Genomic DNA, 15,613 nt, shown 5'->3' with positions numbered 1-15,613 from the left:
GTCAGCCTACCATAATAGATGCATGCCCATGTTTGTAGCAGGGCAGTTCACAATAGCCATAACAATGTGGTACGTATACACAATGGAATTTTATTCAGTCACAAAGAATAAAAAGGTGTAATTTTCAGGAAAATTGATAGAACTGGAGAGCATCATGTTAAATGAAATAAACCAGACTCAGAAAGTTAAGGGTGGTATCGTTTTCCTCTCTTATATGAGAGGAAAAAGGAGGACAAAAAAGGGAGATCTCATAAAAGTAGAAGGGAGGCCAGTAGAATAGAGGAAGGAGATCAGGAAGAGAGAAAGGGAGAAAATAGGGAGGTTCTGGGGAATGAAATTGACTGAATTATGTTTGTTCATGTACAGATATGTCAAAATGAATTTTTCTGTTAGATTTAATTATAGTGCCCCATTAAAAAAATAAATCCTTCAAGTTCATTTATGCTCTATCTTTATTCTTTAAATGTTTTAGAGATTGGAGGATTGTAAGAATTCTGCCCTATTAATGTACTAATCATCAGCATAGAGAACATGAAGGTGTCTGCATAGGACAGCTTTTTAAATACTTTGGAAAATATAATTTTTAAAGGGTAACTGTTTGTTCTTTACCTCTAAAAGACCACTGAAATAAAAAACAGACATGTTTAAGTTTGTTTGCTAGATTTTATAGTTAACTTGATTAGTTGGTGTTCTCTAGAGGAACAGAATCAATCGGAAGTGTAATTATAAAAAGGAGATTTATTGAATTGGCTTACATGACCAGAAGCTGGTTAGTCCACAGTGGCTGTCTGCAGGCTGGAGAGCTGGAGGAACCAGTAACTCCGCAGTCCAAGAGGCTGAAGCTTTAGAACAAGAGGGTCAACATTGCCACCCTTGTCTGAAAACTCCCTGGAGAATCTCTGGCAGAATCTGTTTTGGAAGAGTGAAGGAGCAAGAATCTGATAGCCTCAGGCGATCACAGCAGCAAGAACCCATCCAAGAAAAATCAAGTTTGCATCTGCTGCTACTTCCTTGTTCTTCCAACTTTTATTTCATCTAAGTCACCATCCTGTTGGTTGTTGCTGCCCATGGTTAGGGAGGGTCTCCACTTCAATTTGCTATCCACATGCTAATCATTCCTTGACACATCCTCATTGACATGTCCTCTTTGAAGCCTCTTAATCCTTGGCATCTCTTAATACAATCAAGTTGACATTCAAATTAACCATTAGAACTTTTAGTAATTTTTCATTGCAAGCACATTTCTTTGAATGTTTCATATCTTCATTAACTCAGAATGAAAAAATATGTTTTTTTCATAAGCTTGTTTTCCCACACTGCCCAAAGAAATGTTATTTGTGTAAAAGCGTAACTATGAATAAGGCAGGAGTACCTAATTTTAGATTTGTCATCTTTCATCATTATCTTTTATATTAACTTAATGTCCCAAATTAGTTTTTAAATTACTATTTTATTTGTGTTTGTTGATCTTAATTCTTTTGGGAAGAAAACAATCCAGAACCTGGAAACTGGGTAGAGTGTAACTAAGTAAAAAGAAATGTGTTGTGATTATGCATATATGCCACTGCTATTACTGAATCTGATTTTCCCCGTATGGATGAAGTGTTTGAGGTCTGGGCGACTGGGAACTTTTACTTTACTGAACAGTTCAACAATGTAATTTTATTAATTAAATTTTTTTTTCCTTGAAGCTAGACTGAACAGATAATTTAACTAGTGTGCAGCTAGTTGAGGCGATTGTCTATAGTATATCTTAAATAAGAGTTTAAAATATTCTTTGAACGACTTACCTTGGCTTACTTCTTTGGCCACTTTTACCTTGGTAGGGTTCCTGGGGGGTCCCAGTATGTTGGGAAAAAATGGGCTCCATATGTCACCAAATAATTTAATCTCTCCTTTGTAACCAAAACCCAAATGTTTTAAATTCAATAGTGATCTGTTTGTTTGAGGTTTGGCCCTATTGGTGGGATTCCTTTGAGGGTGGTAATAAGGTGTAAGAATAGAATTTTACTTATGGTCTGTAATTTACAAAACTTCACTTTTGTTTTTAAGATAATACTGATGAAATTAAGATATTTATGGGAAATGTGCAGCAGTAGCTATAAAACCTATGTTTTGATTAATAATTCTTTATGAAATATCCATATTTGAAATTTTTGATTGAGTCTGACATCACTAATGATTATTTAATGCAATTGGTGTTTCCCTTACAGATTATATGCAGGTCCAGAGGTAGACATATGGAGCAGTGGGGTCATTCTCTATGCGTTACTATGTGGAACCCTTCCATTTGATGATGATCATGTGCCAACTCTTTTTAAGAAGATATGTGATGGGATTTTTTATACTCCTCAGTATTTAAATCCTTCTGTGATTAGCCTTTTGAAACATATGCTGCAGGTGGATCCCATGAAGAGGGCCACGATAAAAGATATCAGGTAATAAAGCAATTGGAAAGATCAGATCTAATATATCCATGATCTCTGCTAACTGAAAGGAAAAGTTGTAGAATAGAATATACAGTGTAGCCCAGTTTTATGTGAAAAAAATTACATTGTATAAACACTTATTTCATTGTGGTATTAAAAACATGCTGAACTGATACTTAGGGAAATGAAATTGGTTAGAGGGAGAACTTTTATTTTTTACTTATGTGTCTTTGTTTTGAAATTGTTACAATTTCATTGTATTACTTTTTTTTTCATAACTCTTTAATTTTTTTACCTTTATTTTATTTTTATGTGGTGCTGAGGATCGAACCCAGGGCCTCATGTGTGCCAGGCAAGCACTCTACCACTGAGCCCCAACCCCAACCCCTAATGTTATTTTATTTATTTATTTTATGTGGTGCTGAGGATCGAACCTAGTGCCTCAACACCTGCTAGGCAAGCAGTCTACCCCTGAGCCACAACCCCAGCCCTCCTCATTGTATTATTTTTTAAATTTAGAAAAGCTAATGATGGATTGGGGATATACCTCAATGGTAGAGCTCTTACCGAGCATTCATGAGACCCTGTTTGAGCCCAGCACTGAACATATGTCCCAAAACATTAAAAAACTTAACAGAGAATAAAAAGGCCCTTGGGTGGGATATTACTTAAATTTTCTTCTTATTTTTAATTTTTAAAAAAAATTGTTCTTTTTAATTATACATGACAGTAGAAATAAATTTTGACATATTTTTGCAAACATGGAGTATATCTTATTCTAATTAAGATATGTACATGGGAAAGTTATGACAGAATCATTCCACTATTCATATTCATTTCCTGTTCCTGTCCTCCCTTCCCTTCCCTTCATTCCCTTTTGTCTAATCTACTGAATTTTTATTCTTTGACTCCCCCTACCTTGTATGTTGGCATCCACATAATCAAAGAGAACATTGACCTTTGGTTTTTGGGAATCGGCTTATTTTGCTTAGCATAATAGTCTCCAGATCTATCAATTTACCGACAAAAGTCATAAAGTCATTCTTTTTTATGGCTGAATAATATTCCATTGTACATATATGGCACATTTTCTTTATCCACTTATGCCCTGATGAAGGGCACCTAGCTTGGTTCTAAAGCTCAGCTATTGTGAATTGAACTGCTATAAACATTGATGTGGATGAGTCACTGTAGTATGCTGATTTTAAGCCCTTTGAGTATATGCTGAGGAGTGGGATAACTGTCTCAAATGGTGGTTCCAGTTCATGTTTTCTGAGGGATCTCCATACTGCTTTCAAAGTTGGTTGCAGTCCCACCAGCGATGCGTGTGTGTACCTCTCTCCTAACATTCTTGCCAATATTCATTGTTACTTGTATTCTTGATAATTGCCATTGTGACTGGAGTGAGATGAAATCTCAGTGTAGTTTTAATTTGCATTTCTCTGATTACTAGAGATGTTGAACATTTTTTCATATATTTTTTGACTATTTGTATTTCTTCTGTGAAATGCCTGTTCAGTTCCTTTGCTCATTTATTGATTGTGCTATTATTTGTTTTGGTGTTTTTTGAGTTCTTTATATATCCAGAGATTAATTCTCTAAGGTGCAGGTGGAAAAGATTTTCTCCCATTCTTCAGGCTCTCTCTTCATGTTCTTGATTGTTTCCTTTGCTGTGAAGAAATCTTTTTAGTTTGATTCCATTCCATTTATTGATGCTTGATTTTACTTCTTGCACTTTAGGAGTCTTGTTGAGGAAGTCAATTTCTAAGCTAACGTGATGGAGAGTTGGGCGTACTTTTTCTTCTTGTAGTTATAGGGTCTCTGGTTGAATGCCTGGGTTTTTGATCCTCTGAGTTGATTTTTGTGCGGGTTGTGAGATAGGGGTTAAATTTTAGTCTGCTATGTATGGATTTCTGGTTATCCCAGCACCATTTTTTAAAGAGAATATCTTTTCTCCAATGTATGTTTTTGGTACCTTTTTCTAGTATGAGATATCTGTATTTATGTGGGTTTGTCTCTGTGTCTTCTGTTCTGTTTTGGTGCCAATTCCATGCTGTTTTTGTTACTATAACTCTGTAGGATATTAAATTTTATATTGGTTCTTTAGGATTTTCTGTAATATATGCTTCAGATTTCATTTTAATGTATTCCCATCAGGATGAATACTTTTTAGTAGTAAATTTGTGGTCCTGTTTGAGTAGTTTTGTATCTTGTTAATCTCAAGGGAAAATTTAATTAATAATATTTTTCATGGAGGTTACCTCGACTAATGTAAAATTGCTCTTGTATAGATAAAAGGCAGTGTTGCATTTTTAAAAAAATATTCTTATTTATTTATTTTTATGTGGAGCTGAGGATCGTGAACCCAGCGCCTCGCACATGTGAGGCAAGCACTCTACCACTGAGCCCCAGTGTTGCATTTTTCACATCTCAATTTTGTAGTTTAAATAAGGTAGAGGTGATGATGACAGATCTTCTCAAATTTAGGCAAACCAATTCTGATAATGACTTAAAAATATTCACCATAAACTGCATGTTTCTGCCATTATTATCTCCTTCTTTCCTTTTTATATTTTATTTATTTATTTGTTTTTATTGAAATTTTTTTATTTTTACAGACTGCACTTTGATTCACTGTACACAAATGAGGTTCAAATTTTCATTTCTATGGTTGTACCCAATGTAGATTCACACCATTCATGTAGTCATACATATATGTAGGGTAATACTCTCTGTTTCATTCTACTACCTTTCTGTCCCCCATCCCCTCCCAACCCATTTTCCTCTATACTTTCCAAAGTTCCTTCATTCTTCTCTTCCCCTCTCCACCCCCCCCCTCATCATATATTGTTATGCACTTATCAGAGAAACATTTGGCGTTTGGTTTTTTGGTCTTGGCCTATTTCACTTAGAATGTTATTTTCCAACTTCATCCATTTACCAGCAAATGCCATAATTTTATTCTTCTTTATGGCTGAGTAATATTCCATTATGTATATATACCACAGTTTCTTTATCCATTTGTCAATTAAAGGGCATGTAGGTTGGTTCCACAGTCTAGCTATTGTGAATTGAGCTGCTATGAACATTGATGTGGCTGCATCACTGTAGAATGCTGATTTTAAATCCTTTGGGTATAAACTGAGGAGTGGGATAGCTGGGTCAAATGATGGGTCCATTCTCAGTTTTCTGAGGAATCTCCACACTGCTTTCCACAGTCCTTTTTTTATTTTTAAATTTTTGTTTTTGTTTTCCTTAGAAGTTTTCTTTTGGTTTTCCTGATGGACAGTTCACACTTTTCTCATATGGAGGGAGAAGGAAGAAAGAAATCATAAATCTAGGAATAGAAATAAGAAAGCATTAGGGTCACTAGTGAGGAGTATATGTGGAAGTTGAAGCTTGACTTCCTTCCATTTACTCCATATGCTAAAAGACGAGGTACAAAAGAGAGCATGAATTTAGCATATGATTTTACTACCAGAGGGAAAGAATAAGCCAGAAATTCTCTAAAGTGTATATTTTAAAATACTTAAGTGAGAAATGTATTTGTTTGTTTTACATATTTTTTCCAATTAAAATGTAAAATATGACAATTGAAAAATCACAGAAAGAGAGGGGAGGAGAATAAAAATTATTTTTATTTCCATCACCTAGAAGATAACCATTGTTCTTTTGGGTGTTTTCCTCTGTTACCTGGCCCCCACAATCCCTTTTTAGTGTAGTTTTTGACGTGGTTCAATTAAATATATCCTTTTATGTGTGAAGTTAGGGAATTCAGATAGGACATTGTTCAGTGCATGTTCTTTTGTGTCACCTGGAATTTGGGTGCGGTCCTGACTCTGCCTGTTACTATCCTGACTTGGCAAGATCCTTGATCTTTTTTTTTGGAAGAACCTTTATTTATTTATTTGTCTGCTGTGCTGAGAATTGAACCCAGTGCCTCCTCATACATGCTAGGCAAGCGCTGTGACACTGAGCACAACCCCGCTCCCATCCTTGATCTTCTTGAACTTCATTTCCTTCATTTAAGACAGGGGATGCAGGGGCTGGGTTGTGGCTCTGTGGTAGAGCACTTGCCTAGCATGCATGAGGCACTGGGTTTGATTCTCAGCATCACATACAAATAAATGAATAAAATAAAGGCCTGTCAACATCTAAAAAAAAAAAAAGAATGTTATCTTCCTCTAGTTGTTTAGTGATGACAGGAGATTATATATATGAATTGTTTAGCATAAAGCCTGGCACATAGTAAGAACGAAATGAATGTAAGTCATCTACTATTTTCATTATTAGATTCTTTTTATTCAACATTGTATCAAAAGAATATTATAATGGGCTGGGGTTGTAGCTCTGTGGTAGAATGCTTTCCTAGCACATATGAGGTACTGGGTTCGATCCTCGCCACCACATAAAAATGAATAAATAAAATAAAGGTATTGCATCCATCTATAACTAAAAAAAACTTAAAGTATTATAATGAAGCCACAAAACATTTTTTATTTTGAGCTGGAAATAAGCTGTTTTGTCACTGTCACTTGTTCCAAAACTCGAAATGCAAGCACAGACATGTCTTTTCCCATTGCTACATCAATCCTTAAAGTCAGAGGGAGTTTGGAACATTTCCCTCAATACATACAAGACAGTGTGATCTAGAAGAAGAAAATCTCTTTTTAAAAATATGATAGTTATAACATGGATATAAATATAAATTACTTCATATCTTAAATTCCTCAGAGCTGTTAATTTCAGTCCTGGCTCAAAATCCTTCTGATCCTACATTTTTCTCAGGGAGCATGAATGGTTTAAACAGGACCTTCCAAAATATCTCTTCCCTGAGGATCCATCATATAGTTCAACCATGATTGATGATGAAGCCTTAAAAGAAGTGTGTGAAAAATTTGAATGCTCAGAAGAGGAAGTTCTTAGCTGCCTTTATAACAGAAATCACCAGGACCCTTTGGCGGTTGCCTACCACCTCATAATAGATAACAGGAGAATAATGAATGAAGCCAAAGATTTCTACTTGGCAACAAGCCCACCTGATTCTTTCCTTGATGATCACCATTTAACTCGACCCCATCCTGAAAGAGTGCCATTTTTGGTTGCTGAAACACCAAGGGCACGTCATACTCTGGACGAATTAAATCCACAGAAATCGAAACACCAAGGTGTAAGGAAAGCAAAATGGCATTTGGGAATTAGAAGTCAAAGTCGACCAAATGATATTATGGCAGAAGTATGCAGAGCAATTAAACAGTTGGATTATGAATGGAAGGTAAGAAGGAGCTTTCTGAGTATTTAACACATTTGGCAAACCTGTAGTCTAAAAGATATTTTATGGAAGAATTGATTTGACTTTTTTTTTTTTGTCAATATTGTATGCTAGGTTGTAAACCCTTATTATTTGCGTGTACGAAGGAAGAATCCTGTGACAAGCACCTACTCCAAAATGAGTCTACAGTTATACCAAGTGGATAGTAGAACTTACTTACTGGATTTTCGTAGTATTGATGGTATGTACATCACATAAAATAAAACAGATGGTTTATTAGAATTTGTTACCTAATTTGGCTTTTAGTCTGATTCTTTTGAAGCTGTTGACTTCTTCGTAGTAGTTCAGTATCAAAGGAATATGCATTGTGCCTTTTTGTGCCTTTTTGACACTAACATTTGTGAATCTTATTACTCTTGTAATCTCATAGTCTATTGTCATTTTAAATTGGTCTTATAAAATCCTTAAAGCCAAGCTACATTTTGATCCTAAAATGACAGTTTCCTGCCACATTTCTGTTTTTTTGTGTATGATTCATTTTGGTAAGATAAAATATTTTATTTAGAAATAAACGTTCACTTTTCTGTAAGTTTTTATTTACTGTTAGTTTTGAAGTTAAATACAAGGTTGTAAATATACTTTTTTCCATATTTTTATTGGTGCAGGATAGTTATATGTAATAGTGGTTTCATTGTTATGTATTCTTACATGCACATGATATAACAGCATAATGTGGTCATGTCTCCAGTAGTTCCCCTTTCCCTCTTATCCCTTTCCCTGATCTTTTCCCTCCTCTACTGGTCTCCCTTTAATTTTCATGAGATCCCTTCCCCTAAACTTCTCTGTTTTCTTCTCTACTTTTCACACATGAGAGAACATATGACAGTTACCTTTCTGAGTTTGGCTTATTTTACTTAACATAATGCTCTCAAGTTTCATGCATTTTCCTGCAAATGACTTAATTTCATTCTTCTGTATGGATGAATAAAACTCCATTGTGTTCATGGACACATTTTCTTTATCCATTCATCTGTTGGTAGACACCTAAGCTGACTCCATGATTTGGTTATTGTGAATTGTGCTGCTATAAACATGGGTATTCTTGTATTGCTATAGTAAGATGACTTTAATTCTTTAGGATAAATACTGAGGCGTGGTATTACTGGGACATATGGTGGTTCCATTTCTAGTCTTTTGAGGAACCTCCATACTGATTTCATAGTTGTACTAATTTATAATCCCACCAACAATGTAACAGTGTTCCTTTTTCTCCACATCCTGTTTGTATTCTTGATGTCTGCCGTTCTGACTGGAGTGAGATGAAATCACAGTGTAGTTTTGATTTTCATTTCCCTAACTCCTAAAGATGTTGAACATTGTTTCATATATTTGTTGGCCATTTGTATTTCTTCTTTTGAGAAGTGTCTGTTTAGCTTATTTGCCCATTTATTGAGTTATTTATTTAATTTGGTGTTTTTTGAGTTCTCCATAACTTCTAGTTGTTAATCCTCTCTCAGAAGAGTAGCTGGCAGAGATTTCCCCCCATTCTATAGGTTCTCTCCTCACATTTTTAATTGTTTCCTTTTTTGTGCAGAAGTTTTTTAATTTGATACTGCTCCATTTATTATTTCCTGAGCTTTAGGCAGATAGAGGAAGTCCTTCCTTATATCTATATGTTGAGTGTTGATACTACATTTTCTTCAAGAAGTTGCAAAGTTTCTAGTCTAATTCCTAGGTCTTTGATTAATTTTTTTTAAAAATATTTTTAGTTGTAGATGAATGCAATATCTTTATTTTATTATTATTTCTATGTGGTATTGAAGATTGAACCCAGTACCTCACACGTGCTAGACAAGTGCTGTACCACTGAGCCACAACCCCAGCCCATGACTCATTTTGAAGTCATTTTGAATTGACTTTTTTGCAGGGTGATAGATGAGGTTCTAGTCTCTTTCTTCTACTTGTGGATAACTAGTTCTCCCAGTACCATTTGTTTAAAAAGACTGTCTTTTTTCCCCACATTTTTGGCACCTTACTCAAGGATGAGATGACTGTACATATGTGGGTTTATCTTTGTTTATTCTGTTCTGTTCCATTGATCTGTAACTGTTTTTATTTCAGTACCTTGCAGTTTTTGTTACTATAGTTCTGGAGTATAATTGCAATTGTTATGCCTTAGCATGGCCTTTTTGGCTTAGAATTGGTTGGATATTCTGGGTCATTTATTCTTCCAAGTGAATTTTAAAGCAGTTTTTTTTTTTTCTTTCTAGTAATGTGAACTATGCCATTGGTATTTTGATGGGGATTACCTTGAATCTGTCTAGTGTTTTTGGTAGTATGCCATTTTAAGAATATTAATTCTGCCTATCCTTGAACGTGGGAGGTCTTTTCATCTTCTGGTGTCTTCTTCAGTTCTTTCCTTAGTGTTCTATAATTTTCAATGTAGAGGTCTTTTACCTCCTTGGCTAGATTTATTCCTAGGTATTTTATTTTATTTTTAAAGTCTATTGTGAATGGGATTGTTTTTCTGATTCACTTTTCAGCATATTCATTGTTGTTATATAGAAAAGCTTTTGATTTTTTTTATGTTGATTTGTATCCTGATATGACTATTACTCGTTGACCGAATCAATTAAGTTATGGTGCCTGCATTGTTTACAGGGGATTATATAGAATTATTAGATAAGGTTCACCTATGAATTTTTCTTCTTTATAAACTCAAATATAGTAGCTATTATAGTATCAGAACATCACAGGTTTGAGTCGTGTTATGCTGGCTAAACCTGATTTTCTATTTATGTCCAGATAGCATATATCTGCTAGCACATACTGACTGGTACAATTTGAGATATAGAATAGGTTTTATTTTTGTTACATTTGAATCAGATTTCAAGCCTAGATTTACTAGCACCTGTGTTTACAATTGAATGACCATTTACTGTTTTGTAATTTGGTTTCCTATAGTTTTTATTTGATTTTTTAAAAATTGGAATTATTGTTCTTTTACAAGATCTTAAATGAGGCTTGATGAGAAAGTGGAGAGTGAAGAGCCTGAGCTGAAGTTAGAGGAGACTTGTGTTTTAAACTTACCTTTACTCGTTTGCTCATTTGTTCGCTTGGACAATGACAACTTCTCTTGGGCGCATTTTTTAAAAAATCAATAAATAAGGCATGAATGAGATGATTCTCATTATACTTTCCATATTCAAGAGAACTGATGCTATGATTTTAATATAGAAGGATTGAGTTTTATTGCTAGATAATGATATTTATCAAACCCCAGGTTATTAGTTTACTGGGTTCTTAACCTTTGGTTGCAAGACTAATGAGTAACTATATTAGGGGATAGATACTATATTTAAAAAAAAGTGACTAGTTTCACACAGGCATATTGCCTCAATTTTTGAAGGTGGTTAAAATAAACATATTCTGGACATCTGGTCAATATTCTCACTTAAAGAAGCAAATGCAATATTTTAAAAAATTTTGTGGGGAGGACATATATTATAATAAATTGAAATTCTGTTTATCCAGATGAAATTACAGAAGCCAAATCAGGGACTGCTACTCCACAGAGATCGGGATCAATTAGCAACTATCGATCTTGCCAAAGGAATGACTCAGATGCTGAGGCTCAAGGAAAATCCTCAGAAGTTTCTCTTACCTCATCTGTGACCTCACTTGACTCTTCTCCTGTTGAGTTAACTCCAAGACCTGGAAGTCACACAATAGAATTTTTTGAAATGTGTGCAAATCTAATTAAAATTCTTGCACAGTAAGCCTAAAACCTTGCTTATTTCTTTAATAGCAATAAGCATGCATAGTAAATGATAGCTAAATGCTTCCATTTGTAATCAAGTTATATATATAATATATATATAATTATAACTAAGGATTGGCCTTTTGGAATGCAGTTTGCACAGGGATTGAAATATGATTAATAGTTAAAAGCGTAATGTGCAGAATGAATTAAGATCATTTTGTTGTTTGTTGTTCAATAGGTATACAGCATTATATAATACACACACAATGGATTATATCTCTCAGGCTCACTTGATTTTTGGCTATTTTATATTTAGTGTATACAGGGCTTTGTAGAATATTAATTTACCGTAAAGGCCTTCATATATTCTTACATGTTGATGTGTTGCTTCATAAATTTATTCAACAAATATTGCCTAGCATCTCCATAGAACTTTATAGGTGATATAGTTTTCTGGAATCCTCAAATTCTTCAATAGGTAGCATTTTCCAACAGTATAGATTGTCTGGATAACTTCTGTATCCCTCTCTTCAAATTCTATACTATAAGTCGTATCAGATATTAGACTCAAAGTTCTTCTTTAGCTTGGTAAGTCCGAATACACATGAATTTATATATTCAAATACTCTAGGCACTAAGTTTAATTATTAATGTCCCCCGAAATACTTTGTATATAAAGTGCTCTATTTGCTTCAAGAGCTGAGTTGCATATACTGTAAATAAATCATGTTGTTTTTGCCAATTTCACAACTTACTCTGGCTCATCATGTCAGCCAGTATTGAATGTATGCAAAAATGTCTAGCCATTTGATTGTGTATCTTTTAAATTGATTCAGGACATAGGAATACATCTTACAGACTTTAAATGCTTGGATCTGATTTTTCCCTAAAACTTTATTATGAACATGTTTTAAGAAAAAGTTGAAAGACAATATATTAGTAATCAAATTTAGCTACTACTTAGATTCATTAATTAATGTTTTACCATATTTGCTTTCTCTATATCCATATATGTATAAACATATAGGTAGTTATGCATATATATTTGTGTGTTTATATATGTGCTTTTCTTCCTGAACCATTCGGATGCTATAGATATGTTTATTATCCCTGAATACTTAAAGCCTATCGAAAACACGATAGTCTCCTAAAAATCCCTTATAAATTCATTATAAAACTAATATTCTTAATGTCTTCTAATGCTATTCCATATTTAAGTTATCCCATTTGCCCTCCAGATTTCTTTTTTGGCTGATCATTTCAAACCAAGATCCAGTTAAAGCTTACACATTGCATTTCATTATATCTCTTTAGTCAGATATAACATTATTATTTCTAAAATGTGGAATAAATCAGTGCTTCTAAATGGTCAAGTTTGCTTCAGGTTTTATTACTTTTTTAAAAAATCAGCATTATGGGAACTCTTTAAAAATGTTGAATCTTCCTAAGATCCCTGACTTATGTATTTTTTCTCTTAGTGATAGCATCACATACTAGGTGTAAATGCAGATTTAAAAAGTCACCTCAGATACAGTTGGTATCATGTGTATTCTGATAAAAAATAAAAAATGCTGTATTACCCATATTTGCATTATATTATTTTAACTTACATTGGGGTTGGGACTAGAGCTCAGTGGTAGAGTGCTTGCCTGTCACATGAAGACCCTGGGTTGTTTTCAGCACTGCATTTTACCATTGCAAGGGAGCTTTTTTTCCATCCTGTTGTATTAGGATGTTTTTTGGCACATACAGTGAGCACTTATCAGATAATAATGTAATTAGATGTTGTGATAGCTTGCATAAATGGTTACTCTAGTTAACGGTGACTCTTGTACCTCTAGACTGATGCACTGAATTCAAAACAAAAACCTTGCTTCTTTTTGTCCAGGGCTTGTTTTATTCAACTTCGGGTTTGAAAGATGTATAAAGTAATTGAAGTTCCACGTAAATGAGTTCAAAACTGTATTTGTAACTTGTATGTAGTCCTCTGGGGGATATTGATTTACTCGGGCTCTCTAAATGCAGCATTATATTCCTGTTGTTAAGAACAGAAGACTGTATTTTTAAAGTTACAGATTTGTACATAGAACTAAGTAATACTCTATAAACTCTTCTGGGGAGGAGGGATAAAAGGAAGAACTAATTAAATAGGACCTTCTAAAAATTGTTAATTTTGTAAACTTTGCTTCTAAGTTATTGTGATTCATTTTAGTTATTGAATTTATTTTGAAGATATTTAAATATTGCACTGTACAATAGTATGATAATGCAGATTATTGCAGTAAATTCTTTTTTAAGCTTGGACATGACAATTTTTGGTTAAGTGTGTCAAGGTTACAACAGAATTTTCACAAATTTATTGTAGTTTGCAGATTCTTACTAATATTAAAGTTGTAAGGGAAGTCAATGCAAATGATTTTTAAAAATCTTTTTTTATTATCTTTTCAACAATTTATATTTTTTGTGATTTTATGCAACCATATTTTTACTTTGTCTTGACAAATGAAAGATGTATAAGGTTTTTGCCAGAAATGTACTGTATACATAGTTTTAAATATAACAGATTTTACTGATATGTAAAAATTTTGCCATTAAAATTGATTTCTCACTGAGAGGAACTTTTCTACCAAGTTGGGACATATAGGAGCTTAATATATCATATATAATTTAAAATAATTTCACTGAAATAAATACCATTGCTTTTACTTTGATTATATTTTTCTTAAGATACTTTTGTAGTTTTTCAGAGTTTTAGATAATTTTATATAAAATTCTTTCCTCCCTCCCTTGCCACTGCCCTTTTTGATCTTGTAGTGATACCATTCACACTGAGTTAATGTGTGGTAGCCTGTGGCTGGATGTAGTGACACGATTGGAATGAAAGAAAAACGTGTGTGGTTTAAATATCTTTTTCGTTAACTCCTCCCCCACCTTCCCACCCAAAATATAAATCTGAGTTTCATTGTGAGTTCTCTTGACAAGATGAATGAAATTCCACATGAAACATAACTGTAAATTGGAGGTAGGGTAGAAATCAATCTGTGGCTTACGTATGCTTTGAGAATACAATTTCAAGTACCTTGATTTAGAAAGATGGCATGATAAAGAAAAACTTCATTTTTCATTGGTTATAATGTCTTTCTTTTTTAAACTCTGGGAAAACTAAATGGGGGGCAGTGCGACTTTGTTCATGGCCAAAGTGTCTGCACCTTTCTTAACAGTGTACTTAAATGTACAACATAGTGCTTGACCAAATTCGAGTACTTAAAATATTGTGATCTTTGTCTCCACTAAATTAGCTCTGATTTTTTCTAGAACTCAACCACCTAAACAAAGCGTTAGAATATCTACACAGTAAAAGCGAAAGCAGGGGCTCGGTTGTGGCTCAGTGGTGGAGCGCTGGCCTAGCACTTATGAGGGAGGCCTTGGGTTTGATCCTCAGCACCACATAAAAATAAATTATTGTGTCCATTTACAACTTAAAAAAAAAAAAAAAGCCAAAGCAGTTTCATTTATCAGTAGCTAACACTGGATTGGCTAGAGTCCCATTACTGTTAGAATTCAATAGTACTAAATCTTGTATCTGCACAGCGTTGTTAGGCAGGGCTTTTTCTAGATTGTTGGCATTCTAAATCCATAAAACGAGAAAACAATGTTAAAGAACATTATGAGTAGCTTATAGGTTCCTTTAGGGAAATTACTGCTCTGTAGATTTACTCTGTACACATTTATACACGATCCTGTTTGTGAAAAAGCAATATCTAATGAACTGTTTATTGTAAATACCAATAAATGCTAAGTGATAAATTTAGAGAATTTTTAGCAATTTGGAAGATGTTCATGTTCTTCTCTAACAAGAGTATAAGAAATGTATTAAGTAGATCAATAGGTTAATAAAGATCATAGACCAAGGAAAGAACAGAAATGGAGGGCAATTATAAAAGCTTTGTGGGAGGAAGCCTTTGTCAGACTAGAGGGAATCAAGATTAAATTACTTGAGAGATGTAGGAAAGGATCCTAGAAAAAGGGGCACAGGCTCTAAGCTGGGGGCCATGGTGCATGCCTTTAATCTCAGCAGCCCAGGAGGCTGAGACAGGAGGATCATGAGTTCAAAGCCAGCCTCAGCAGCAGCAAGGTGCTAAGCAATTC

General features: G+C 34.0%; 1 protein-coding gene across 3 annotated transcripts in view; it reads left to right on the top strand.

Annotated features, from left to right (window-relative positions):
* Positions 1–14,917, top strand: part of Prkaa1 (protein kinase AMP-activated catalytic subunit alpha 1) — a 39,762-nt gene extending 24,845 nt beyond the window's left edge. For 2 of the 3 annotated variants that reach the window (XM_047555877.1, XM_047555879.1), the window contains 4 exons: positions 2,214–2,438; positions 7,218–7,704; positions 7,816–7,942; positions 11,236–14,917. In XM_047555877.1, the coding sequence (XP_047411833.1) occupies positions 2,214–2,438; positions 7,218–7,704; positions 7,816–7,942; positions 11,236–11,480 (1,084 nt within the window). In that variant the 3' untranslated portion in view covers positions 11,481–14,917. The remainder of the gene's footprint in view (positions 1–2,213; positions 2,439–7,217; positions 7,705–7,815; positions 7,943–11,235) is intronic. The other variant, XM_047555878.1, reaches the window with a different exon arrangement.
* Positions 14,918–15,613: the final 696 nt, after the last annotated feature.

Source organism: Sciurus carolinensis, chromosome 6 (assembly GCF_902686445.1).
Source record: "Sciurus carolinensis chromosome 6, mSciCar1.2, whole genome shotgun sequence".
NCBI lineage: Eukaryota > Metazoa > Chordata > Mammalia > Rodentia > Sciuridae > Sciurus > Sciurus carolinensis.
Note: the sequence above shows the minus strand (reverse complement) of the source record. Positions and strands in the feature narration are given on the sequence as shown.